The sequence below is a fragment of the Falco naumanni genome, chromosome 12 (assembly GCF_017639655.2).
Source record: "Falco naumanni isolate bFalNau1 chromosome 12, bFalNau1.pat, whole genome shotgun sequence".
Taxonomy (NCBI): Eukaryota; Metazoa; Chordata; class Aves; order Falconiformes; family Falconidae; genus Falco; species Falco naumanni.
In genome coordinates, this window is record NC_054065.1 from 25,995,462 (window position 1) to 26,023,414 (window position 27,953).

At 36.5% G+C, this 27,953-nt stretch overlaps 1 protein-coding gene across 9 annotated transcripts in view; it reads left to right on the plus strand.

The window, feature by feature from the left end:
- MARK1 (microtubule affinity regulating kinase 1) overlaps positions 1 to 27,953 on the plus strand; it is a 62,482-nt gene that overhangs the window by 30,971 nt on the left and 3,558 nt on the right. The window contains exons 4-17 of one of the 9 annotated variants that reach the window (XM_040611900.1): positions 3,029 to 3,077; positions 4,239 to 4,304; positions 5,296 to 5,366; positions 6,367 to 6,423; positions 10,260 to 10,496; positions 10,586 to 10,705; positions 14,809 to 14,908; positions 15,485 to 15,597; positions 16,771 to 16,945; positions 18,079 to 18,272; positions 20,924 to 21,024; positions 23,205 to 23,366; positions 24,161 to 24,415; positions 27,233 to 27,277. In XM_040611900.1, coding sequence (XP_040467834.1) covers positions 3,029 to 3,077; positions 4,239 to 4,304; positions 5,296 to 5,366; positions 6,367 to 6,423; positions 10,260 to 10,496; positions 10,586 to 10,705; positions 14,809 to 14,908; positions 15,485 to 15,597; positions 16,771 to 16,945; positions 18,079 to 18,272; positions 20,924 to 21,024; positions 23,205 to 23,366; positions 24,161 to 24,415; positions 27,233 to 27,277 — 1,745 coding nt within the window. Of the gene's footprint in view, positions 1 to 3,028; positions 3,078 to 3,536; positions 3,669 to 4,238; positions 4,305 to 5,295; positions 5,367 to 6,366; positions 6,424 to 10,259; positions 10,497 to 10,585; positions 10,706 to 14,808; positions 14,909 to 15,484; positions 15,598 to 16,770; positions 16,946 to 18,078; positions 18,273 to 20,923; positions 21,025 to 23,204; positions 23,367 to 24,160; positions 24,416 to 27,232; positions 27,278 to 27,953 lie in introns of those variants that run through there. The other 8 variants (XM_040611901.1, XM_040611902.1, XM_040611903.1 and 5 more) reach the window with 8 other exon arrangements.

Here is a 27,953-nt window from a genome sequence, read left to right on the forward strand (position 1 = left end):
TAGTTTCAGCAGTGGGCAGACAGCTGGGAGAGGAATTTTGTTTTATCTAAAAGACTTAGGGTCTTTTTTTTTTAATCTTTTCTCAGGGCAAGGGATTTAGTCAGCAGGTACCTGCAGGTAGATTCCAAGATTTCAACTATTCTTTCAATTCTTACTCTGCTAATTTCTTTATTGCCCTGCTCTTATATGTTTGTAGGGAGGCTGAAGCCATCCCCTCTGTAAAATAAAATAATCAGTTTCCATTCAGCTTATGATTGACATGATTTGTGTGGATGAGCATCACCTAAGGTAACTTCAGCTATTTCAGCCTTGTCCAGTTCTGCTCTAAGCATGCAAATGCATTTCGACCAGCATTAAAAGTGCCTTTGAGTCAAAAATCCCCAAAGAAGCAGCTCACCTCTGAGCTACTAACCAGCAAGAAAATACCCAAATTCACCTCATGACTTTGAGTTCGTTTAGAATTTGCCTTAAAATAGCTGCTCTCTTTCAAAAGACTGACGAACAACTTCCTCTTGATGTACCCATGGTGGCCACCATGACTGCGTACCTGCTTTTATATGAGAACATACACTTCAGCTTTCTGAAAAATGTCTGTTCAACAAGATATATAATACAAGATGTTGTAAAGAATTTTATTGGCATTTGTACAAAATAAACCTAAGCCCATACTTTGGGTCTTGGTGATGACTTCTATTCAGAACCAGAGCAAGTATTTTTTTCATATAACAAAGTATCTGCATCAGGCTAGAGGTCAGTATTGTTCTGTCTGGAGGAAAATAGACTTTTATGTCCATTTCCTAGTAGATTTTTTCCTTTATGGAAGAAAGAATTTGCATACTGTGTGGAACAAAATAATACCACTGTGAAATCAACTTGAATCTTAAACCAATAGTAAACTTACAAATCTGTGAGAATATTGATTACAGTAATGCACTTTTTTATTTACTATGTACTTTACATTACATATAAAATTGCTTCTTAAATGATCTTTTTTCTAAATATGAAATTATTTTTATAGAAGTCTAATATTTTAAGCCTGCTTATGAAGACACATACTCATTGCTGTAACTTTTATACCAGCATTAATACTGTTAAGTTATGAAATACCTTTCCAGTCCTCTGCAGAAATTGCAGTTTTCCACACACCTGCTTAGAAGCTGTTCTGAAGCTGTGCCATCTATTGGTTTGAATTTGTTAGTTTCTGACTGACTGATACTGATTTAGCTGAGAAACTTTTTCTTGTGCAAGACTTTCATATATTTAGCAAAAAAAGAAAAAAAAATGCACAAAGAACAACCTGGTATGATGTTTTTTTCCTGGAAATAACTGACTTTATGAGGCAACAAGAATTTGCTGAAGTTAATTCTAGTGCACAGTATTACATACCCATGTGTTACATTTTGAACACAAGCAAACTGCATCATACTGTTCATGTTTTCTCAGAAAAATGCTTTTGTAGTCTTTGCTTCCCTCTGAAATTGTTTTAGTGGCAATTATAAGGTGAGTAGTTAGTAACTATCTTGAAATAATTAAATAATGTAAAACAATAACTGCAATATTACTCGATCAAAAGCTGGATTTCAAAAAGGTTTTGCTCTATAATCTTGTAGAATAACCACAGAATTTTAGAACTGTTATGACCAAGTTGTACAAATGGAGTAAAAAACCATCAATGTTGTCTAAACAAGAGTTTTAATTACTTGTTTAGACAAGTAGGCTTGTAGCCTCAGCTGTCATAAAATAGAAACTAAAGTGCTAGTCTTTGAGGAGGTGTTTGCTCTCTGGCTTGCATCATTGTTTTGCAAAGGTAGCATCCAAACAAATGGGACTGATTTTGAAAATGGAGAGAGTTGTCTCTAAGACATCATTTCTGCATTGAGCCTTTTCTCTCTAAGGAGGACTGTAGTGCTAAAATGTTTCCAAAACGTAAGCATTACGTGGAAGCCAGTGGGCTTTTCTTCCTTCCTTTCAGCATCTTCCTTCAGCCCAATGCGGGACTAAAGAGCATGCAGCAGAGTAAATAGATTTGACGATGGGGATATGCTGTTCACTTGAAGTAAAACAGTGCAAGCTTATCAGTATTGACAGCCTTAAGTATAGAGTAACAGAACTATATAGTCATTTTGGATTCCTTTTGTTCGCCTTCTTCCCTCTGAGCACCTAGGTTAGTCTTGCTTCACCTCTTATTTAATCAATAAACCCAGGAGTGCTAGAAATTTAAGAGCAAAGACCTCTTGTTTCTGGTTTTAAAAAAAAAAAAAGTAAACCCACCATTGTCTTAAGTATATACACTTAAAGTTATATAAAAGTAAATACACTTAAGTATATACACTTAGAGTATATATAAAAGTAAACCCACCATTGTCTTAAGTATATACACTTAAAACTATAAGTTTGTCCAGTTGTTCTTAATTATGTGACTTGGGATCATAAAATGGTCTTTCATCAATCATAAATCTTCAGGACATCACTGTGAGAAACCCAGTATAAAATCTGGTATTTGTGAGAAAAGCGAACTTGCCCGCTTCACCTCTGTGGAGTGGTAGGACGGGGGGACATCAGGGTTCCTGATACCCCATTCTGTTTTAACAACTGTGCATTTGACTTTTTTGTAGTACTACACCTTGTGTTTTCACCCACAGTTATGTTTGTGTTCAGGAGTAGTTAGTTAGCTGAGCTTGCAAGTCACCAAAGAAATTGAAGCAGAGATATAACAAAAACTTGTCTGAATGATCTGTTGGGTTTGGTCAATGTGAAATTCCAGAAGGGGCTATAAAACTTACCTGTGTCTATGTAAAGCTTAAAGATTGGTGTGGTTTTGATACACAGTTGGTAGTGGTTGTTTTTGTGTGACATATAAGATGCAGATTAAGTTTTCTGAAGTTCATTGCACTCTATTTATCTGTATTTTATGCTAATGCCATTTTCTGTGGGGTTATGTTGCTTCTTTTTGCCATCTAAAATAGCATATCTTGTGTAACTTTTCCTTAATAAACACACTAAGAAAATTGTCTTGCTTCCTTGACAGTTGTTTCGAGAAGTACGAATAATGAAGATACTGAATCATCCCAATATTGGTAGGGACCTTACATTTCTGCAAAGTCTTTTTTTCTTTTTGTCTTTTTTTTCTTAATTATCCTGTTTACATTTTATTCTCTTTGGCTTTATTTGAATGTACTTTACTGCTATGCTTTTGTTCATTAAACTTTTTTGAGATAATAGGACAATGAGCATTCAGTAAATACTTCATTGTCACTCACCTCTTTTTATTGACTGTGCTTGAGACAAGAATTTTGCTCAGAGGAGATAAACTGCTCAGTCCAAAAAAGCTTTAAAGTAGGAGATGCTGAGCAGTCCAGTCTGTTGAGGGCCCCAACTCCCCTCTTCCATTTAAATTACTCTGGAGGCCAAAAAGCATGAGTTTCTTGGGTGAAAGTAGCAAAACTCCATTAGTTCAGTCTAGGAAAGACTCCCGTTGACTGATATTTCCAGAAAATTAGAATTACAAAGTATGTAATTTTCCCTTTCTGCTTTAGTTCTTTCACCTACCCCACAGCTTCAGGGCCCTACTTTGTGATGACAATTCTTCTGGCTGAGGAGGGCTGGACAGTCTTGTTCCAGAGACAGTTAATGGTCCTGAATTGGCCAGAGGGCTTGTTGCATACAAGGTATGGATGAGGTGTACAAGTTATTACATGCTAGGCACTCCCTTCTCATCCCTTGAATTGTTTGTTGCTTTTCCAGCATTCTTAGCTTCCGCTGTTTTTTGTTTTCTTGGGGGTGGCGGTGGGCGTGTGTTTGTTTTTAAATGAGTGGTTACTATTACAATCTGAGGAAAGTCTTTCAGACTTAACGTTTCTGGTATCCACTCAGTTTTCAGTTGGTCAGAATCTCAGATTTCTAACTGGGAGCAGTTTACTAGTGAATCCGGGAAGGTTTGTATAATCTTAAAGATGTCTGTGTCAAATTAAACCCTAATTTCAGCATGACCTTGTTTCTACAGTATGCATAAACTTTTGAGAAAATTATGAATTAATGTGCCTTATTATCAACCGTGATTTAGAAATTAATTTTGCTTTTTTCCCCCTCAAAAGAATGCTAACCTAAAGGATTAAAAGTTTTCCTATGGTTTAGTGTTATCACCGGCCATAAAGTATACTCACTTAATGAGTATAGGGTTTTTGTGCTGTGTTTTTGCTCCCTGTTGCAATCTCTCTCTCATTCATTTTTTCTTACAGTAAAATTATTTGAAGTTATTGAAACTGAAAAGACGTTGTATTTGGTAATGGAGTATGCCAGTGGTGGTAAGTAGGTTGTTAATTCTGATTTAAGGATAAACTGCAATATAGAAAACTGTGCTAGTTGCATGCCTAGGAATACATGATTTAAGGATTTTATGGTTAAACAGTTATTCCTATCTGGCCTTCACAACAGTCCTAGCAGACCTCCCAGGGCACACTTTCTTGCTTGCATCACGTTCTGTAACCTATTAGGCTTGTGCTTAAGGGTAGTTCATATTCTGTACTGGAATGCTGGGAGGTAATCTGGTACTGATTCCGGCAAAAACTTGGCTCAGTATTAATCTGCTACATTTAGGCAAGCACCGATGCCCTGTTTTATTTTGAAAATGTGTGCCAAAGCACTTGGAGAGGCAGGTTCGAGGGATGAGAATAAGGAACACTGGAAGGGGGACCAGCAGGATCATAAGAGTGTAAAGGATAGTGGGTGCCCGCTTGAGAAGCGGCTTAGCATCTGAATGGGGAATGTTTGAGTGTGGGAAGGGAATCCACCACAGGGCTAGTGACCAGCTAGGAAAGGCTACTCATCAGACAGTACAAAGATGGGGATCTGAAGGGCATTTGAGCAGCTTTATTAGAAAGAAAAGAAGCAGGAAAAAACAAAAGTAATAAAGTTAATTTTGTTAAGTGAAGCCACTAGAGAGATGTGAAACAAATGTGGTACGTAAGAAGTTGCCTGTTTCCCAGTGTGTCTTATGCAGTATGAATGGGGTTTTGTGATTAAAGTAAATTATTTTTTTGCTTCGCAGTGTTAAGTAATTTTAAAAATTGAAGAAGCCTTATTAGGGAGGGTTCCATTTTTATATTTCTTGACATGTCTGAAAAATTTAATGCAGTGCAAACAGTAAAAAGGAATTTTTCCTGGCTGCTTCTATTTCCTTTCTGTTCAAAAAGGGGAGTGGGGGTGGGGGGTGTTTTCAAGCATGATACAGTTGTGCATGACAGTCAAAAATAAAATAGGACAATAGGACTGATGTTTTGTCCTTGTCGTGGTCAGGAGAAGTGTTTGACTACCTAGTTGCACATGGAAGAATGAAAGAGAAAGAGGCTCGTGCAAAATTCAGGCAGGTATGGAATTAACATTCAATCTTCCTTTTGTTTCTATTTATGGTGTTTTCAGATAGAGATGAGTGTGAGCATACTTCTTTTACTTTTAAAAAAAATATTCATTGTTGTGATAATGTTTATTAAAGCTAGAATGGAAAAAATCCCTGAAGGGAAAAATAACTGCTTCCTACGTACTATCTAAAAATAGTAACACTGTTGTACATTCTTTTTTAGTGGATGTTCCTAAGAGCCACGTTTTTTATTGTGACTCACTTGAGGTTTTAATCCTTTTCTGAGTATTTTAGAATTTTAACAGATGTTCTATCTAGAGATGTTGATACAATGACATGTATTGCTGTGTCATGTCACACTTTTTATATGAAGGGAATTCTGTAACAAGTTTTCATGTTCTTATTACAAACTTTCTCATCTTAATCTTTTTCCTACCCTGTTTTTAGTGATTATTTTGTGAAAAGCTTTAATTAGATAAATAAACAAAATTGGGTATTTTTCAGAATTAAGTTATGTAATTAGCATGTAAAGAAACTGCTTTTAACTTGCTGTTTCAGTCTTGTTTTTTGTTATATATATGCAACGCATGTATAGGAAAATGTTGAAGGAACTGTTCTGTTAAGGATGAATTGCAGAGGTATGCTGCAAATGTTTCAGAAGATAAAATCTGAGACAGTACATCTGACTGTTGGGTTGGGATGGAATAATTTTCTTTTATAGTTATTGGTATTGGGTGATCTGTATTTAAAATAGATGTTTCTCCTGTTACCTTGAGGAGTATGTATTAAACTTTTTTTTAATAAGAAAATAAGCTGCTTTTAGGGACTTCTTAATTTTATTATTTGGGCTTTAATGAAACTTCCATGAATATTTTTCTAAAATGCAAGCTGTTTTTATTAATTCTTTATGTCCTACTGGATCATATCAGGAACCAAAATTACTAAATTATATATGAAAACTTGTGCCGAGATTGAAATAAAGTATTTCACTGATCATCTTGGTGTTTCAGATTGTATCTGCTGTGCAGTACTGTCATCAGAAATGCATAGTTCATCGTGATCTTAAGGTAGGCTGTTACTTATTTTTCGTTTTTCTATTTGGCAGAAATTAATGACTTAATTTCATTCTATATACTTGTCCTTGCTACTGTCTGAATGCCTCAAACATGTGAATGAGGGAATTATGACTTATATTTTATTCTCAATTTTCTGAAGCACAAAAATAGTGTAGTTTGCCTGGTAGAGCAGGGGAGACAAGAATAGAACATGTGTTACTTTCATTCCAGTTTTGGCTTTAAGAAAAAGACATGCTCTCCAGAGAATTATAACTGCTGGCATGCAGATATCTACACTGCGAAGCTACAGAAGTTCAGTGATACCAGTCAGCACTACTTAATTAAAATATTTTCAGTTAAAATATATTGCAAGATACTTAAAATGATCTTTTCTTAGTGATTCGTAAGAAATATATTAGGTTTTTAATCCATTTGAACTTCTGGTTTATGCTCTAGTGTTTAATTCAGACAGAAAATAAATCAAATGTAAACAGAAATAAGTTGGACTTTCTGGCTGGTTTTTCTTTTTTTGATGCTTTCTGATATATCTATCTGTATAAACGTACCAGACCCTGTTAAAGAGTTCAGCCATTGCAGGTACAACCTAAGCCTTCAGCCTGAAGTTGTCTTTGTGCCAGGTTTAGAAACCATGGGATGTGGACACAAGAGCTTCACCTGCTTAAAAGTTGGCTTGTGCTCTTGCTTTCGTCTTGTACATTTACAAAGAAGATATTGGTGTAGGTTCTTTTTTTACTCATGTATCTAAATACTTGTGAAAAACTGAGGTTGAATAATTCCTAAGGGTTTTTTTTTCACCAGTATCTTTTGTCTTAACTTGCTTTTAATAAACTGCAGCATGCTTACAACCTCTTTCTCACAAATCTGTTCCCTAATACCTGTCAATCTGCCAGCTCCTGCGTGTGCATATGGTGCTGGATAATGCATCTTTTTCTGCGGAGTACTACCTGCCCCACGACCATTGTCATCTGACAATGAAGGAGGTGCCTAGCCACTCTGAAGTCAGAATGCAAGGAAGGAAAGGGCTGGATCTCATTGAAATCTTAATTAAAAAAATTCCTCCCCATCTTGCATGGTGGTTTGAAGCCCATGAATGTTTTGTCAAGCTCCCTGGAGCTTACTGCAGCCACTGTTGTTGAGCTTTCCAGAAGGCTGCGCCTAGGGACCTATTGGCTTGGCTGGATAAGCCGCTTTCGCTGGTTGTCTCAGCCCTGTGCTTGGCTGGCAGTAGGGAGCTAGCCCTCTCTGCCTGCTTATCTGGCACCGGCTTGCTCAGCCCAGCTATGTTAGTGAGCCTTACTGCATTAAACCCTGCAGTTATTTAGCATCCTGCATCTCGCTCTTCCTCCCAGAGCCCGTTACAACCTCCAACCCCTCTCTCATTTCTTAGTTCCATAGCACACGTACAGCTCACCGCGTTGGTCACAGGACTATCCAAAACCGCTTCGCAGTGTTCGCACAGGATCCCTTTTACCATCTGTCACGAGTCCTCTGCTGCTGAACTCCTTCCTATTTGCAAGACAGGCAGGCAGGCTCCAAAATAATGTCTTTGTCTGCTTTTCTCTCTCTGTCCTCTCTTGGATGGAGTTGTGCTAGACTAATTTGAAAAGTTAAGCGTGGTGCTGTGATGTGATCGAGAGCCATTCAGCCTAGCCAATGAAAAATACATTACCCAAAGAAAAAAGGCCTAAACGTCTGGCTTTGAGGAGGTGTTCTCACTTTCTCTTCTTTTCAAATGTTATGTGTTATCTCTGTTTTACTTAAAACTCTTCTCATGGAGCTGCAGAGAAGGCAGAAGCAACTTTAAAGTTGTGTCTGCTTTTGTATCTGCCTCTGTTGACTTTCTCAATGGTATCAGCATGCCGACCAGTTGACACTGTTGGTATCGCAGGGCGGATGTCTGGCAGCACTTTGGAGATTTTTGATAAGCCTTTTTGGCCTTAATATCAGAAAGGGTAAATTCTATCAAATGTAAGTTACTTCAAACTAAACTAGGAAGAAGCACAAGAAATTGTGGAAGCTTGTCCAGGCTATTCTGGCAGAAGAGGAGTGAGTGCAAGGCCTGTGGGTACTTAAACTGTATCCTTTTAATTTTCTGTGATGATAAACAGCTTGCATAGAAAGGCCTACAACCAATTCCAACTTGGCTTATCCTGTGATGCACAGAACTTATCTCACCTTTTCAGTGACTGTTAATATTTTTTGCTCTGAGCATGTAACCAACAAAAGCACAGTCTTTGTATTTGGCATATTAAAAAGGGGTTTTTGGTATGTGTGTTTGAAGTAAGAAACCTAAAAGCATGGGGTACTTGGGTAGCAGAGTACTGTTGAACTGGGAGGACTATTGTAATCGCAGAGCAGCTGCACTGACAGTTATGTTTTCACCACAAGGAGAATGAAGTCTTTGTGCAGTAATGTAGAAGGCTGTCAAATCTGGAAAATATCTCTGTGAGTCTGTCTGCAGGCACATCAGCTGGAACCAGCTGAGATTACAGGTCATGAATTGAGAAAATAAAATATTTTCCAGGGAAGTTAGTTTGTAAAAATGGCCTGTGTTTTTTTCCTGATAAAGGCTGAATTCTCACACAGCTATTGCCTTGATATACTGGTAGCCAATTGTCTCCTGTTCTGTTCATTGAGTGCAAGTGAAATTTTAAAAAATAAAACAAAATTTTTAAAATATGCATGCAAACAAGTGTTTACCCTTTTAATAAAAGCAACTAACAAATTTATTGCTGCTTCTCCGATCCTGAACTAAGACTTTTTTATTTTGTGAGCTCAATTCTGAGTGCAACATCCAATGACAGATGTCTGTGTTTGCTATAAAACTGATGTTTGGCAATTAGGTGAGTCCTCTGCTCTGGTTAATGTCTCTGTCCTCTTGCTGAAAAAGAAGGATTCCTGCACTGCTCAGTGCTGCTCCTGTGTTGCTGATAAGCAGATCGGGAGCTGGGTCCCAGTTATACGAGTGAACATGGCCCAGTTCTGCTGCGCTCCTTGCACAGCATCCTTGCGCTGTGAGAAATGCACTTTGTTTTTTTCCGGTAATGTATCAGTATTTCTCTGACCTAGCTCTTTTAATCATCTGACCTACCTTTGATACTAAGTATAAGATTCTGTTTACTGATTCTCCAGGTTCCGGAATACTTGCATCCGTGTGACGCATTGCATTCTCATGGTGATTGCTGCACAGGCATTAATATTCTTAGATGTATAATACGTGCATTTTTTCATACACAATGTAATACTTGCGTGTTAAACACCTTGGTGGTGTTAGTGCTAAAGCAAACATTGATAACAAAGGGGAGAGAATTTTCTGGTACAGAATGCTAAGATACAGCACGTAGCTTGAAGTGTTTCATCTTGTAAGCAGAAGAGATTTTCTTTCAACGTCTTAAATCCCTTCTAACATTTACCCCACCAAAATGGTAGGTGGTGTTTGGGATTAGATTTATGCTCCTTGGCATCAGAAATTGGCATGAACCTGTCAAAATCTGAAACTGCTATTCTGAGATGCCTAGATACTTCTGTCTAAAGCTGAACTAAGTTACTTCTTCCAGAAAAGAAAATCTTCCTAGTTGACTCACTAGCTGACTTAAGTCTGTTTAGCTGCTTTTAACACTTATATTTTCCTGAGTAAACATAGTCATTTTCAAACTTTGTAATGTATTCAGGGGGATTAATTTCTTTTGTTCTGCAAGAAGGATACAGATGGTTAACTACTTTAGAAGAAGAAACATCTTTGCATTTAGTGGTAAATGGTACACTGTAATATATTGATGTTATTCTGATACATAAATTGTCCTTTTCCTCTTTTGTTTTTCTCTTAGGCAGAAAACCTTCTGCTTGATGCAGACATGAACATTAAAATTGCAGACTTTGGTTTTAGTAATGAATTTACAGTTGGTAATAAACTGGACACGTTTTGTGGAAGCCCACCTTATGCCGCTCCTGAACTTTTCCAAGGAAAGAAATACGATGGTCCTGAAGTGGATGTGTGGAGCCTTGGGGTGATTTTGTACACGCTAGTGAGTGGATCATTGCCATTTGATGGTCAGAATTTAAAGGTACAGTTACAATATGAAAGCTTGGCTTTTACTCTCTTTAAATCTTCCATGTCATTAGAAGGCTCACCTTTTAAAACTCTGTTTTAAAGGAACTGAGGGAGCGAGTACTGAGGGGGAAGTACCGCATTCCATTCTATATGTCCACAGACTGTGAAAATCTACTTAAGAAGCTACTAGTACTGAACCCAATAAAACGAGGCAGCTTGGAAGTAAGTAATTTCATCTTGGAAAAAAAGGGGGTTCAGATTAAGAAAGGACAAAATAGGATAATTGCTTAAGACTTCTTTATTTTTCACAATAGGTACCTTCTTCCTGTTTTAAGGGCCCACAAGTCTTGTTGAAAAAAATTGAGGAAATGTCCCAGAAACAGTGCAGCTTGAAAATAGAAAGTGTTAATGAATGAAAGTCTAACCTTAATTGCAGCTCACTAAAGACTATCATTTAAGAGTGTTTCAAAGTGCAAACTTCTCCCACTTGTTTCAGTCAGATAATGAAGCTAGTTCAAAATATGTGGAAAGTAGGACAAGATTGTAAATACCTTCTTGGAGTTTTTCAGAAAAACAAAAACCAGCAGCAGGCAGTGCCATAAGCATTTATGAATTAACTTACCACTTCCAGCATGACTTCTTAAAAAGAATAGATGCAAGAAGAACAGCTGTGATAGAAAACTATGTGGGGGTTTTTGTGAGTGTTTATCTGTATTATGGCACTATAAACAAAGAACTCTTTGAATGATAAGCTAATAACTGCTAGTTATTTCTGTTCAGTCCTTTCTTTTCCCCCTTCTGGTATCTGTTTTGAGGATTTCTAGGGAGTTACAGTTATTATTAATTTTTTTTGTTAGTAAATTAGGTTTTCTTTTTGTGGTATGCAGAGAAGATCTGTGCATAACTTGTGAGGTGTCTGAAAGGTTCAGTGTTTTTAAGGGGCTGTTTTGTTCAGGATTGCTGTAGTGGTATATACTTGCCGGGTAACTCTGAAGTTGATAAGAAATATTTTGTGTAGAGTTCCCTCTAAATGCTGCTCTGTTCTATTTTCTGAATTCTTTCATGAAGAGAGACTTTTAAATAACATCTATTTACCATAGAGATGAAAGTAGAGCAGAAGATAAATAGAACGGTTTTAAAATAGTATTTGCATGAGTTAATCACCAGTGACTTTTGTTTCATCTTTCTGTGCATACTTGCGCAGCAGTGGATGGTGTTCCAGGGAATAAATCCCATTTAAGCAGCTTTTTATTTGCAGTGGCATGACTTATGCTTCCTGGCATGGATGCTACCTGTGCAAGGAAGCATGCATTCACTGAGCTCTGTCTGCGTGTAACGTTTCGAGCTGATGCTGATTTGTTACTTGTTATAAATAGTCTTAACTTGGATAAAATCTGTGCTGAAGAGAATAATGAATGGTGGCTTCTACTTTACTGATATTCACTAGTTATGTTGCATTTATTACTGTCTAGAGGTCAAAACGGTAAGAGCGTAGTCACTCAAAGATGGTGAAAGATCACTTGTTTCCTGTGGTGTGTTTAAGTTTTAGGAAAATAGATTTTCCTTTTATTGACCTTTCCTCTGGATTTTCAGCAGTTTCTCTTCAGACCTGATTTCACTTTCATTATAGATATTACAGTGTTATCCAGTTCTTCTAAAATTCCTTCCCATCCCTGGAAAAAGGTGTTGGATAGCAGCTTCACTGGAACGGTGTAGTTGTCAGATTGAGAAGAACTAAGTGTTATGTGTAACAGGGGGTCTTGAGCCAGTACCAAAATACTGATGATAACGGGTATTGGTCAGTATGCTAATCTGAGGAAGAGAAGCATCATAAACTTTTTTTTAAATTAATGTTCCTGAAATCACATTTCTTGTATTAGAAAACTATGATGCATGCTTTAGAAAGAAATTACTATTTCTTCTGTCTGAGCACTTCCTAAAAACGCATATTTACAATGAAAGCTCATATTTATTAAGTTTCTAAAGGTAGAAGGACAACATCACCTCAGGTAGGGGGACTTTTGTGCTTTGTCTTTTAATTACTTGCTCAGTCCCAGCCATACACCTGCCCAGTTCCCATTCATGTTTTTCGCAGACCATCCAATACAATGTTTGTCAGTCACATTAGCCTCAAAGCTGAGACTGACACAGGATCAGCACCGTATGAGTTAGGCTTGGCACTTTTCCTCTGGTAAGGACCAGGCAAATCTTATTTAAATGGTTTGCCTAGTCTTTTTCATGGTTGTAACAGAGACAAAACATTTCAGAAGCAAGAGAATGTTGTTGTAAAACAGTCAATCTTCACAGGAAGAGATGGGAAAAATGCATTGACAGAAAGTATGTGGACTTCTCTTAATTATCAGTATTTCAACAAATTCCTCCTTGCCCGCCCCCGCCCCAGTCTTCTGAAGCAACAATGTGAAATTCCCACAGAGCAGATTTACGCTTACAAAGAGTAGTAAAGCAGATAATACTGAGACAGACAGGTCTTGAGCAAGTCCAGGTCTTTATTAGACAGTTTTCCTGAGAATTGAAGGAAACCTCATCAATAATATCTGGTTGGTTGAAATTCAGTTTGGGTTGATCATTAAGGAATACAGTTTGGGTCGGACCTTTTAATACCCTGACCAAGGCTGCTAGGCTGCTACTTTTTGATCTGCTGACTGGAAGCCCAGCTGAACTTGCACAGATGTAGTAGTGAACCTGGAATGGGATCATTTCTGTCACTTCAAAACACTTGATTGTAAGAGCCTGTTGTAGGAGTTGTACAGTAACTTAGTATGCCTATGAGATCATGTATTTAAAAGACAGAAGCTAGCAAAAGTTCAGATGTTTAGCAGGTGGAATGCTAGAGCAGATTACATTGAACTATAAATCCACCTACCGAAGAGACATGAAAAACTCTTAAGTGGGAGCTGTTGGGTTAACCTGTTAGTTCCAGAAGGATCAAGAAAGGGAGGCAGGATTTGAGCAGTGTGATTCCTGTCATCCAAACACCTCATTGTGCTTAAACTTCAGATTTAACAGTATCTTTAAAAAAATTTGTAATTGTAGATACTGTATAGTACTCTTTGGGGGAATCTATCATGTTACTGTAAGGCTACAAATTCGTAACCAAAGTCTATTGTCAAATAGATTCGTACTCTGTGTGTCAGAAATGCAATATAGCACTGTGTCTTCACCATCCCTTCCCCTTTATCCTCCTCAAGAGCCAAAAAACTCAGTTCTGTGGCAGAACTTTGAACAAATCTTGAGGTCTTACAGTCAGCAAAATGTTAACTGGGCGGAGCGCAAAATTCTGTATTGTTCTTGTAAGGATACAGCTATTTGGGTCTGTAATTTGGCAGCGGCACTACATACAAAGAATTTGGTTATATCAGTGGAAAACTGAGTCTTTTGCTCTTTGTGAGAAATAACTTAATTCAGTGTTTGCGAGGCATATTTGGAGCCTGTGGGAAACTTGACTTGCTGGCACTTGTTTCACTGTTCTGTCAATCTAGTGAGCAATATTAGCATCTGTCCCTAAAGAGGCATGTGTTCCTGTTGCTGTAGGAGGGAAATTGGTTTTAGCTGTTTTAAAGATGAATATGTCCTTAAGGAGAAATTCTGGTGGTCAGAGATTCCAGCTGATCAGCCTTGCAGGCATATAAAAGATCCAGGCCACAGCAGAAGGGAAACTTTGCAAAGAATGCAGGAGAAAATTTTAAAGTAAATATCTGCACAGCATAGATAGAGTTAAGAGGCCTCTCTCCCTCCAGCCAAACTGTGAACGTATTTAGGTCAGGTGCAGTGAGAAGATCCATAGGAAAAAATGACCAGTTGGCATCACAGTCTTGAAATTAATGACTGTAGGAAGCATTGGCACACTCCTGAAATATTCCTTAGTTTCTAAATACTTCCTTTGTTATTATTTGAAGGAGTTATTTATTGTGATAGAGTTGGTATTGCAGTTACATCTATGGATCTTAACCAAGATTAGGGCATGAGTGTCAGGCACTCAGCAAGACAAGATTAAGAGATAGTGGAAGTGAAGAGTACAAAATGAAAAAAAATTTGTGTGCTGGAGCTGCAAGTTTTTTCTCTCAGTAGTTTGGGTTTTTTATATTTTTGGTGGAGGGCTTGTATTGTAAAGGGTAAATAGTAGGGGGGAATGAACTAATGGCAACATAATTATGTGAAAGATAAGAGGAAACTGTAAGATGTGAGGAGAGGAGCAGCATTCAGATCATTGTGAATTTTAAATTGGTTTTCCCCAGACCAGCTAGTACAGATCTAATCAGGTATGGTAAATGGCACATCAACCTAAAGCTCATTTCTTCTCTTAGCAAATTATGAAGGATCGGTGGATGAATGTTGGCCATGAAGAAGAAGAACTAAAGCCATATACTGAGCCTGAACCAGATTTTAATGACACCAAGAGAATAGGTAAGACTTTAACAAGGATGTTGCATCTGATGTACTTACACAATTTTATCTTCTAAATCAAACTAAACTCTTTTCTCGAATTAGAGATACAATCTCATTGTACAAGTAAAACGTTTTCTTTTTATTTAAATGAGAAATTTCATTACAGTGCCCTCCTTATAACTATTGTTGTGACTTCACTGAGCTGACATGAATCTACAAGCACAGAAAAAGGCAAATAAGATTACAGAATGCAACAGGCAGAAGGAAACGGATTTTTTTTTTTCGAGGGCAACAGTTTTTATCTGCTGTGGCCAGAGAAAGATCCTGTGCTGGCCCTGTAGCTATTCATAATTCTATTTGCCAGTGTTTTACTTGTTGAACTGTGTTGAAAAACACAGTTGAGAGCTTTCAAAAAGAAAATAACAATGAGAGGAGTTGTAGCCTTTTTGCTTTTGCACAGCAAAGATGATGCTGGTTGAGTTGAATCCTAGTTACCTGTTAACTTATAAGTTTTTCTCTGTTTTCATTGTTCTGAAGTTGTCAGTAAACCCAAGCAATTATTCTGCTAAATTATCTAGCTCTTTTTATTTTTAGACATTATGGTCACAATGGGCTTTTCAAGAGAAGAAATCCATGAATCTTTAGTAAACCAAAAGTACGACGAAGTCATGGCTACTTACCTGCTTCTAGGTAGAAAACCACCTGAAGTAAGTGCTGCCTAATTTACATCTTCTATTTTGGACTCTGTATCTGGCTGAGTTGAATATTCTGGTTGTCAATGTTTTTATGAACTATTCTGTAACACCTCTTTTTAAAAAACCGTGATTGATAACTTATTAATGCCTTTCTCTTCTCACATCTTCTTGGATATCTAAATGCTGAGTGTTCTTCCTGTCACGTGTGTTTACAGTTAAAATCTGAAGTAGTGAATTTGACGAGAGCAGTTACTCTTCTCAGATGTGACATCCTTTATTTCCCAGAAACGTACTCACCCTTTCTCGCTCGTGTACTGTTTTATAGTATATTGCATTATTTAATAAATAATTGCATCATAGTCACTAATAAATTTGTGATAGAAAATCTTTTGACTGGTTTGGAACGAGAGGGACCTGTAGATTTTTGGGGGGGAACCACAACGTTTTTTCAAGGAATCAAGCAGAGACCAAGGGATTTATTTTTATTAAGGACTTTTTTTTCCTGCTGCTTCCTTGCCCTTCCTTCATTTCCAGGATAGTGTAGATCTGATATGTGCGTCCTTGAGTGCATTTTCCCACAACATCTCTGAACCAGAATTCCCTTGTGATGGCAGAGCATGAAGGAAATTGGTCTAAAATGATTTCTGACTCAAACTTCTTGGAAGAGGATATTTGTCTTTTCCACTGCTCTTGCTTACAGCTTAGGCTTCTTAGATATCAGCAAACTGGTGGCTGAGTTACATCTTATAAATATGTGTTCAAGGCAGTAAAGAATACTTGAATCAGTAGCACTTGATTTTTTTAACCCTTTTAACTCAATGCAATGCATTTTGAAATTGTTCTGAAACTATAAATGCTCTTTAAGCTTTTTGAATAAAAAAGGCAAAAGGAGACATTCTTTGGCTTAGGTTCTAAAATAGGCTTTTGTCATGGTCAAGATTCTTCTAATTTTATTTTGAGCATTTATTAACTTCTTAGCTTTAGCTGCGTGTTTTTAAAGCACATTAAACAGAGATGAAGTGATAAAGTTAATCCTGAAGAAAATTAAACTCTAGAGACAATTTTAAATTTAAAAAATAAAAGGCCTTTGATTGGAACTCTGGGCTTTATTTTGCTGTGAAAGTACCAATAATGTTGAATTACTTTTTTTTTTTTTTTAATGCTTTGAAAAACTTTTTCTTGCAGTTTGAAGGAGGTGAGTCCTTGTCCAGCAGCAACTTGGGTCAAAGGTCTCGTCCTAGCAGTGACCTTAACAACAGTTCTGTGCAGTCTCCCGCTCACCTGAAGGTCCAACGGAGTATATCAACTAATCAAAAACAACGGCGGTTCAGTGATCATGGTGGGGATGACATTCCAACAAGTAAAGTAACATACACAAATTAAGTCTGAATGTGCAGTGTTTTGTGAACCTGGCAGGTCCACCACTCTGTGCATTTGTTGTGTATCTCATCATGCTCCGCTGTGACGCTTTTATTTGTATGAATGCTTCAATGTAATTCACAGATTTGATTTTTCAGACTTGTTACTTGATTGGCTCACTAAATAAGAGCTTGAAGATGTTTCCTGTTTAGGAAGTAATAGCAAAATACTGGTCTGGATAAACTCAAAAGAGCAAACCCTTATGTTTATCAGTATATTTGGAGTTGGGGCCAAATTGTTGGTTTCCAAGAGACAACAGTTTTACCAAGTATTCAGGAAGCATTTTCAGGTGAAAGTGGTTACATCAAAAAAGAGTGCCTATTTAAAACACTGAGGGGAAAAAAATCACCTGTCATTTAAAGAAAATTATCAAATTACTAGAAATACTTCTAAAATCTTTGGCCCTTTTCTTCGCCTAATTTACACTGTTATTTGTAATTCTCTCCCCCCCCCCCCCCCTTTTTTTTTTACTATTCTCTATCTGTGTTAGTGTGGTGTTGTGTTTTTCCAAAAAAGTAACCAATATTGTGAAGATCAATAGCTGATCTGATTTTATTTCAAGGGAATGTAAAAATCTACTGATGGAGGATTTGCCCCAGTGCGTTTTAAAGAATGAGGGGGAAAGAACTGTTGTTTTTCCAAGTATAAACATGCTTTTAAACAAAGTAGTTCTAGGGTTTTCAGGGGAAAAGGATCTTTCATAGTGTTCAGAGAAAAAAATATGCAGCAAAAAGTACTGAAAAAAAATTGAAAAGTATCCTTGAATTCCTTTATTCTTAATATTGCACAAATAGCATGAGCTTAAAATGAGGATGAAGATACTATTTCAGGTTTTACATATTGATGTAATATAGGAACTAGTTCTGAACTGCAAATTGGTAATGAAGAGAGAGTGGGTAAAAAGAACGTAGGCCATCAAAGCTCAATTTAATAGGTTGGTATATGTGCTGAGTTTGCAGTCATAGCTATTCAAATGCTTTTTTTGGACTCGGGGAATTATATTTAGACTATTTTGGCCAAGGAAAATGCAGTGATTATTTTTAGGTATTTATTAATACTGTTTTTATTTGGCAGTTGGTCCCTCAATTCCTCCTGCTGTGTCATACACAAAAAGGGCTCAGGCAAACAGCGTGGAAAGTGAACAGAAAGAAGACTGGGACAAGGATGTCTCACGCAAACTCAGCAGCACTACAGTGGGATCCAAAGGAGAGATGGCTGCAAGTCCACTTGTGGGTCCAGAAAGAAAGAAATCAACTACAGTTCCCAGTGTGAGTGTGTGTGCTTTTAGCTTGTTATATTTATTTTTCCCTATTTAAACAAAATCTGCCACATAAGGTTACTATAGACATAACGGTTACTGAATAAGCCACTAAGTCTATTTCTGGCAACTTTTACTGACAGACAGAAATAGGTTACAGTGGATGTCTTTTAAAATAAACCTTTCCCTTCCCCGCACAACTTTACTTTTTCTAACACTGACATAACAGTAAGCAAGTCTGCACTTGGGCAGACTGAAGATCTCTCAAGACAAACTGTGGATATTTAGGGAAAGAATGAAAGAACAGAACCAATGTAGAGTCCTCTTTTTCTGGTTTCTAATGTATGTCTATCTACAAGGAAGTCGAGGGACTTCCTGAATCGGAGATTTCATCTTGAATAATCCTGCATAATATCCCACGTGCAGTTTTTCTCTGTAAATTTGTCTGTTTACCCTTCTGAAACCAGTTCATTTTTTTGGACTTCAGAAATGGGGTGAGGGAGAACAGCACACTTGTTCCCTCGTGTGTATGCGTCTTGATGGTATTAGTTACAACCTAGCTCTTGTATTAAGAAATCATTAATTTGCTAGTTCTTCTGTTATAATATAATTTGTAATAATGTTACAATATCATTTGTAGTTCTGTAAACTGCTATAGTATTACTGCCTCAGACATCTTTTTTCCACACAGAGGAATCTCTCTCTTCTGATGTGAAAGTATCTATTTTGCCTTGTGGAAGTTCATGTGCAGTAGTATCAGTATTTAGGATACATAATGGAAAAATATTTTTTTAAGTGTTTGGTTTTTTTTTTTTTAAGTTTTAAGGTTTTTGAAGACCTACCTGGGAGCAAGAGTTCAAGGGGGGGGTGGCTCTGGGCAGAAATATGAATGAATCATAATTTAAGATTCAAGTATACTGTTTGCTATTTAAGAGGCATGCTGTATTAAATACAAAAGTTCTGGCTATCTTTTAGTACAGTTGACAGGCAGTAGGAATTCTCGTTGTCCTTTGGGATTCTATGTGCTGGCTCCCATCTTGAATGTTCTCTGAAGACAATATGCATTTCTGCTAGAATTCTCTTTAAACAAATTAAATGCTGAAGTTCATTTAACTCTTAATGTTCTGCAGGCTGTGTTCGCAATACATCCACAGATGCAAAAAACATTTTTTTTTTCCTAATTTTAAGTATTTTTTTTCCCCCAACAAAGAGTCTTCAAAACTATGGCTGTGTGAGTTGCTTGCAGAAACTTCTAAGATTAGATTTCATATCTGAGCCTTTCCAAAACTTTATTGCCCCAAAGCTGATAACAGTCGTGTATGGCACAAGCTGATATGTCAAAAATATTTCTCTGCTTTGTGAGAACTAACTAAATGGAGTATCCTTGCTATGAAGAATGAGAAGTGGATTTACTTGCTAGTAGCAACTTCAGTATTTGTACATTTTGGTTCTGTTACTGTTTTGGGAACTTTGTGAAAGGAAGGCTTTGTATGGGCACAATTAAGCAATAGTGGCGTCTGATGTTACACCAGTAGTTAAGGTTGAGCAGCTTCCACAGAAAAAAAGTTAGGGTTTTTTTAAACTCAGACATTTTAAATGAACAAAACTAATTTAATGTGGATAATATTTTAAAATATTTCTGTGCAACTTTGGGGGTAACTATGATGTTAGTGAAGGCAGGACTTCTTAAGAACATATTTATCATCTTCAGTCATACTAGTCTAACCTACGAGAGTTCAATTTCAAAAACAGTTACTGCAGTTGTTAACCTTCCTTATTATTTGGCTTTGAAACAGTTTATTCAGTAGTCTCTGCAGGATGATACTAATGCCAAAAAGCTGTAGATATGGGGAACCTAAACACACAGTAAATCTTGTGTAGTTCCTGATGCCCTACAGTACCCAAGTTCAGAGTATTTGAACTCTTTTGCCAGCATGCATCACTACGTAATGTTAGCCCTTTGCAAACTTCTCCCAGCCCAAATCCAGTATGTACTGTATTAAAAACTGAGAATCGTACATCATGTACTCGAAGTAAGTCTTCAGCAGCTAGTCTGTGCATGGCAGGTGGCGGAGGAGAATGTTTGTAGGTATTTTATGAAGTCTGTGCCAACTGAAATTTGTAACAGAAAGAAAGTCCCATCAGTATTTCTTGCTACAAGAGCTATTTGCCATATAATTATCTGCATCATAATTTCTGGCTTGACTGACACAGATCAATAATATTTTCATTTTTCTCTTGAAAACTCTTTTGACAGGGGGCAACAAACTGTAAGGCTGCACAGGGAAGCTTTTGATAGATGTGTTCTCTGGGATTCCAGTTTGTTCCTTCAATCCCAGAGACCAATAATTCAGTAACGCAGTATGTGGGAATTGGATAATAATAGTTAGTAAAGCAAGTGTCAGCAAAATTAAATTTCTCTGATTTCTTTTAGCGTGCTGTCACTGGTACAGTAATGAGATGATGAATGAGCTACCGGAAGATAATAGCTGATGATATATACAATTTGTGTCAATAGATTAACCTAGTACATTTGAAGGCATTAAGCATATACATCAATGGCTAAAACTCTGTCTTGATTTGTTTCCAATGCTTGCATTTTTTAACAACGTAATATACAGTATAAGAAAGTATTTAATTTTAGTCTTAATTTTCTTCTAGAGTAATGTATTTTCTGGTAGTGGAATGACAAGGAGGAACACTTATGTTTGTGAACGTTCTTCAGATCGCTATTCTGCAATACAGAATGGGAAGGACAACAGGTATTCTTCAACTTCCCTTGCTTATTAATTTGGGTGCAATAACTGCGGCGCGGAAGCAGCAGGTTATGCAGTCAGTCAATACCATTGTAAAGCTGAAGCATGGTGTGAAATACATGAAGTCTGACTGTATGTTTTCATCTCATTTTCCACCACAATTTCTATGTTTGTGATGAAATATCATAACTAATTGTGTAGATCTGCCTTTGCCTCTTTTTATGGAATCACATTTATTACCAAGGGTTGTCCTCCAACACAAAGTAACTATGCTCACAACTAAGTAGGCAATAACTTGAGATGGATCACCCTAACAGTGTAGCCTGATCCTTTTTTACTTTTCCTAGTAGTCACTCAAAAAGTTTAAATTGTTAAGACTTGTCAATCCTTTTTGATACGTTTTTTTTGGCCTAAATAGTATTTTAGTAGTGATGGTAACCATTTTGTATCTGTATGTGGGATGATACTTACACTCAGTTTAGTATATTTTGTTAAATACTATCTTATTTAAGACCGCCACAGTTACAGTTTTTAAAAATATGTTCTTTGTTCATCCTTGGTGTTAGTTAACTCCTATACCTGACTGAAAAAATAAAAAATTGGGTTTAATGGAGAGTAACAAAACCTGGATTTTTTTAGTTTAAAGCAATAGATCTTACTCTTTTGGGGGGTTAGGTACTTAAATAAAACAGTTAAGATAAAATGAACCAAAAAATCCCTAGCATGAAATAACATAATCTAGTAAACTAGTTTGGGGTTTTTTTCTGTCTTAGTGTTAATCTTCTAATGACGCCTTTAGTTTTGGAAATAGGAAGAGCATAGGGCTGTTGATATATAGTAAAATGATGAGTTATGGAACAGTAAAGTACAGCACAGCTATTTAAAGTGCTTTAAGGAGGTATGTTAAAAAACAGGAGACTAATTTTCAGTATTTATTTCAAATTATTAAATGGGTGTTTTAAAAAGCATCTTTCCAGATTTTTGTGTATAGTTTAAAATATTTGAACAAAGTTTGTAACAATCCTTTTTCAAAAAGAAGGAATATATGCTTTTTAGATTTAGGGTTAAAATACATACTAAAACAATTTTTGTGATCTCAAAGATTGATAAAGTTTTTCTTTCGATAGATTTAATACAAAAAACTAATGAGAAGGGATCTTATTTTGAAGTTTTTCATTTTAATGTTTATTTTTTTTAATATTGAAGAGACAGACAACTCTTAATCCCTATTCCTTTCATGAGTGCAATGAATATGCTCAGCTCTCTGAGTATATTTGGAAAAGTGAAGGATAACTTTCTTCTGAGTTGTCTATTTGCCTTTCCTACAACACATTGTGTTGCAGTTGAATTTGGGTTTGATGTAGCTGAACTGCTTGTGTCATCGGATTATTCATCCGAAATCTTTACCTCTTTGCTACAGATATTTTTTAGCTTTGGGACTGTTGTTGCTAATACGTTATTAATGCAATTTTGTTTATGCTGGTAGAGGCAAAGCTTTAGTTTGGCTTAAGTCATTTGACTTTTGTTTGAACAAAATCAGTAACACAGTAGTTTTTGCCGCTACTTTCATCTCTTCCTCGCCACTTAGGCAAAGCAGAAATAACAGTACCAGTAGAAGGAACTGTATTTTGAAAGGGTTGGCTCAGCCCAGCAGTGGCTGGGACAGTCCGGAGAAGTACAACTTGGTCTTTTAAAAGCACAGTCACTTTCAAGTGGTAATGTGACAGCAGTTCCAAATGTTTCAGCTTTTAGGTGTTCGAGTTTGAACTGAAAATAAGGATGTTCACTTCACAAAAGGAGAATCTATTTAATCAATCTATTCAAATCGTTTGTGAATTTCTTTTTCAGTAGTTTTTACTATTTCCATGTACTCTTTGTAGTCTTCCTTTATTATTTTGAATAATGTGTCTGTAAGCTTTAATCTTGGGAGGAATGAAAAGGCCTAATTTAACACACATGGTGATTTGATTTATGGATGAACATAATTTTCTGAGAATTCTCTATTCTTCACTTTAGCTGACTAAGGCAGCCTGGTCGCTCAGCATTCTGGTTATTTAAACAGTACTTGCTATGTTCAAAAAGAAGAAATTAGTTGTTATTTTCCCTGTTTTCTGTGGGGTTTTACATTAACTGTTCTCTTCCCTTTTCATTTGCCTGTCCCTCCTGCCTTGCTGCCATGGTAAAAGCCTAACAGAAATGTCTGCGAGCAGCACATCATCTGCAGGCTCTGCAGTAGCTTCTGCTGTATCAGCACGGCCTCGACATCAAAAGTCTATGTCTGCCTCTGGTCATCCTATAAAAGTTACACTGCCAACCATCAAAGATGGCACTGAAGCTTACAGACCAAGGTAATGAATTGATTATTGTTTCTTTAATGTTGTACACTTCAAAAATCTTATTGTTCAGTTCTTGATAAGCTCCAGTAGTCTATTCAAAACTGTCACGTTGTATTCTGCTTCGAAACAGTAGCTTACTTAAGTGGTGTAGGTATTTAAGCCTGAATTTGTTCATCACGCATGTTTGCATACAGTTAAAGACGTTCCTTGACTGCCTCCCTCTGGAAGCTTCTGCAAAACTGAACTAGTTGAGTTTTAACTGATATAGCAGGACCGTACAACACAGACCATCACAAATTCAAATGAAATACTGAAATGTTAACATCTTGGTTTTGTAGATTGCTAGGTTTGTTTCTGTCTAAAAGCACAATAGCATAGTTGCTTTTACTATTAACTGCCCAAACAGCCTTACACATTGTTTTGTGCCAGATAATTACTTATTAAGAAATAGCTGTTAAGTTTTTGGAGTGCTTGTGTGTTAAAAATTTTTTAACATACTTTTCTGAAAGAGGGCTGGGAACACTTTCAGATCTTACTACAGGCTTTTCTACCTTTTTCCTGTGTTCTATTCTCTGTGTATATTTTTTTTAACTGCTCTTACTACTTGAGATAATTTGATTTTTGCAATGAAAATATCGCTTGATTATTTCTAAGTATGAATCATAAAAGCAAATCAGCAGATTCAGGTTTAAAAAAAAAAAAAAAGAATAAAAAGTGATGTTTCTTTCCTGTCTTTGAGAAGTGGTTATCATGTAGGAGGGTTTCTAGCATAGTCTTTCTCTTTATTTATGCTTCTGTTTTCCCAGCAGTGCAACTCAAAGAGTGCCTGCTGCTTCCCCGTCTGCTCATAGTATTAGCACTACCACTCCAGACCGAACCCGCTTTCCTCGGGGGAGTTCAAGTCGAAGCACTTTCCATGGTGAGCAGCTAAGGGAGCGGCGTAATGCCACTTACAATGGACCGCCCGCCTCACCATCACATGAAACCGGTGCTTTTGCACATGCTAGAAGAGGGACATCAACTGGTATAATAAGCAAGATAACTTCCAAGTTTGTTCGCAGGTTAGTACCTCGATTTTTAAGAGAAAAAAATAAAAGCCCAGCTTATAACTAGGGCCATAATTGCAAAGTCATTGAGAATTTCCAGTTTAAGTCTGAAGTAAATGTAAATTTAGCTAGAATGCTGCTTGTTTTGTGTCTACCTTCTAGAACCTGCTTTGTTTTACTTCTCTGTGTGCATTGTAACCATTATGTTTGATGAGCTGTTCTGCTGCTTTATGTTAAAGGAGCCAGAGAACACTACCCAAAAGATTTTTTTGCTCATGCTTTACAGCTAAAATACAAAGGTGCTACAATTAAGTTAAGATCGAATTAACTTAAATACTGAAAGCAGTGACTTAAAAATCAGTCATTATTTAATGTTAATAATACTTCACTTTTTTAATGGGATTTAGTTTTTGGCAAGGGCTATATTTACGACTTTATTGCTGTGCTTAGAGGGAATTGGTATTAACAGATTATTTCAGGGAATTCTAAAATCTGAATAAAAGTTTAGAAGTGGGCAGAAGTCTGGATGTCTGGAAATACTAGTATTTCAATATCATGCAGCCTCATATCGGGTTATCAGGTTCTTCAAGTGTAAGTTCAGGATTCTGAAAGGAGAAAACCCACACATCCTGGACCTGCGTTCATTCCTGTGATGATGCTAACAGTAATAATACTGTGAGGATAGGCGCTGGGAAAGATTTTCAAATACATTGTTTAATATCAAGTGACTCTTGACTTAGCAGTTACAATCGCTTTCCCAAAAGGGGACTTAATTTTCAGTTTGCCTCTTTCTAACAGTGATATACCTATAATTTTTAACCCCACTTGTGGATGTGTCCATACTGCATTATTGTGTTTTATAACAGAATTGTATCTGGAAAACCTCTATTTTCTTTGTAGAATCATGCTGTTATGTACTGAACTCTTGTTATTTCTGTGTATTAAAAAAAAAAAAAAAGACAAATTCAAAGCTAAGTTGAGCTAGGAGTCATAAACTTGTAAGTAAAATATCATGAATTGCGTAAGGTGGTATTACAAGGGAAAAAAAGAGAAAAAGAGTTAGAAAGCTAGAAATGCAGTGATGTTCTTCATAAAATTCATTTTACCTGGTGAGCTGTTAGTGTGTCAGTGTGTGTCTAAGTAATACCTCCTATGATAAACTAAAAAAAAAAAAAAAAAAAAAGTATGTGAATTATTTTCTTTTTTCAGAAACCTGAAGATACAGGACTATGATCCTCCATTATTGGTACCTCCAGCATTTACATAGTTGGGGGGGTAGAGAGCTTATTCTCTGGTTTTAAAAAGAAAAAAAAGTTACCATTAAGTTAGTCAACTGTGTTGTCAGTGTAGATTTCCAGATGGCAAGCAAGGTATTTTCTGTTAAGTAACTAACCAATTTCAAGAGCACAGGCTGGTTTTTTGTGTTGCAGCTCATTGTTATTTACAGGGAATGGTATCTTGAACTTTTTTTTTGAAGAGTGAGGCCAAAGAATTAATTCTTTCACTATGTTAAACTACAGTATTAAAAAAATATTGTAAACTATGTATTTAGAATTAACAATGTAAATTGATGTCTTTTAAAATGACCTCTACTATAGAACATTTTTATACAATTTCCTGTTATGTTTTATACTGCTAAAAATACATTTTCCTATAGTGAAGGACATGTAGAGGTTTTTGTTTGCTTTGTTGCTGGTGGATTCTTTTTGTTGTTGTTTTGTTGTGTGTTTATTTTTTTAAAACTTTGGGTTGTTTGAGACTTTGAGTGGCTGGGATTATATGGGTGGAGCTTCAGGGCAGGGGGTTGCTGTTCTTTTAGTTGGTCACATAACTGCATACTTTTTAACTTCTTACTGTTCAGGAAATTATTGTTTAAAGCACACTTTGATTAGAAGGTGTCATGAAAGAGTTTTTTACTATCTTTTGGCAAAGGTAAATGCCTTTTCTGGTAAGTATTTAAATAAAAACATAATGACAATGCTTTAATGAATAGGGTAATGAGGTATTTTGTATTAACAGTTTATGTCAAATGATACACCTCTGATGTTAGTTACTAAAGTGTTTGTGTTTTGAAAGTATTAATTGAAAATGGGTGCTAAAACGTTTGTACAGCAACACTAGGAATGTACTAAGTTGGCTTATACAATCTATGGATGTTTTTCAAGTTGCTTCAGACTAAAAAGGCATAATACAGAACAGTTCCTTGGTAAAGTACAGCTCTAATTCAACAAGACAAAAAAATGATATGTGTAACCTAAAGCTCACTGGTAATCTTACCCAAGTCAGTGTTAACAGCTGATTTGCTTAAAGTTAAGCAGACGTTGAAGTCGCCTTTCTGAACTGGGCTCCAAACATTTGGTCTCGCAAATTCTTAGGCACGTCTTTAATTACTTGAACATCTTTAATTACTTGAACGTGCTTAAGCTTGGGCACGGGACCGAGGCCTAAAGGTCTGGCCCAGAAGGGTGCAGAGTGGAGCCCCCCTGCACCACCCTGAGCCGCTGCTCCTCTGTGCTGCTGGAATTACATGTGGCCATTGCTCCATCTGCGGTAGGTCGGCAGCGTGTTAATTTTACCATCAGTTAAAAACACCAACATTAAACAATTACATGTCAGAGTGGAAAGAAGCAAAGGTATTCATAAAGGGAAATTAAAATTACAGCTGTGCAAAAATACTATTAAACAGTATTAGGCTTGACATTATTTTACTGGTTTTTTGGTTTTGTTTTTTTTTTTTGTTCAGTAGCTATTTAACATTGCTTTAGATGTAGGTTTTCTTAACTTTTATTTTTCACCTTTATCATTGAATCTCAACCTTAACTTTGTTTTGAGGGATCCAAGTGAAGGCGAAGCCAGTGGCAGAACTGACACCTCAAGGTGAGGAGCCACTATTAATACTTCGCTCCTAGGTCTTTCGCATCAAGGTTTAACTGATTTCTTAAAGATTTTTTTAATCAGGATGTAAAATAGAATAGTGCTTAAGTAATGTGCATTTCAAAAATGTTTTTTATTTGAGGGGGGGAGGGGGAGGGGGTTTTGGTGAGGTCCTTTATCCCTCATTTTTGCTTTCTTGCGAAGTATTTAATACAAAACTTTATTTAAGCATATTCCTTTGAATAATAAAGCCCCCTGTAGGAGTTAACCAATTGTTCAGGCACTTAAAATCATGTTTTGGCTTATAAATATTTAATGGTGTTTACTTTTGGTTTCAGTGGAAAATGCAGTATACTTTGTGTGTGTCTGTGTATATATATGTATATGTTAAATTTTTACTATAGTTACATACTCTGTTCATTACTAAAGCTGCTGTTTGCCAGAAGTAAACACCTTATAGTCCCTGAGAAATGAATGTCACTTTGCACCGAGAAATAAGTGACACTCAGACAAAAAGGGTGGTGACTGCTAAATACTGAATTTGTATGGCAACTGCTGTACATAACTCTATAGGTGCTTTGTTAGTAATAAAGCATTCCTTCATATGCTCATTTTCCAGTATATCTGCTCTTTTGCCATGTTTCAGCATTTGGTTCTGCATTTTTGGTGTGCTTAGCAC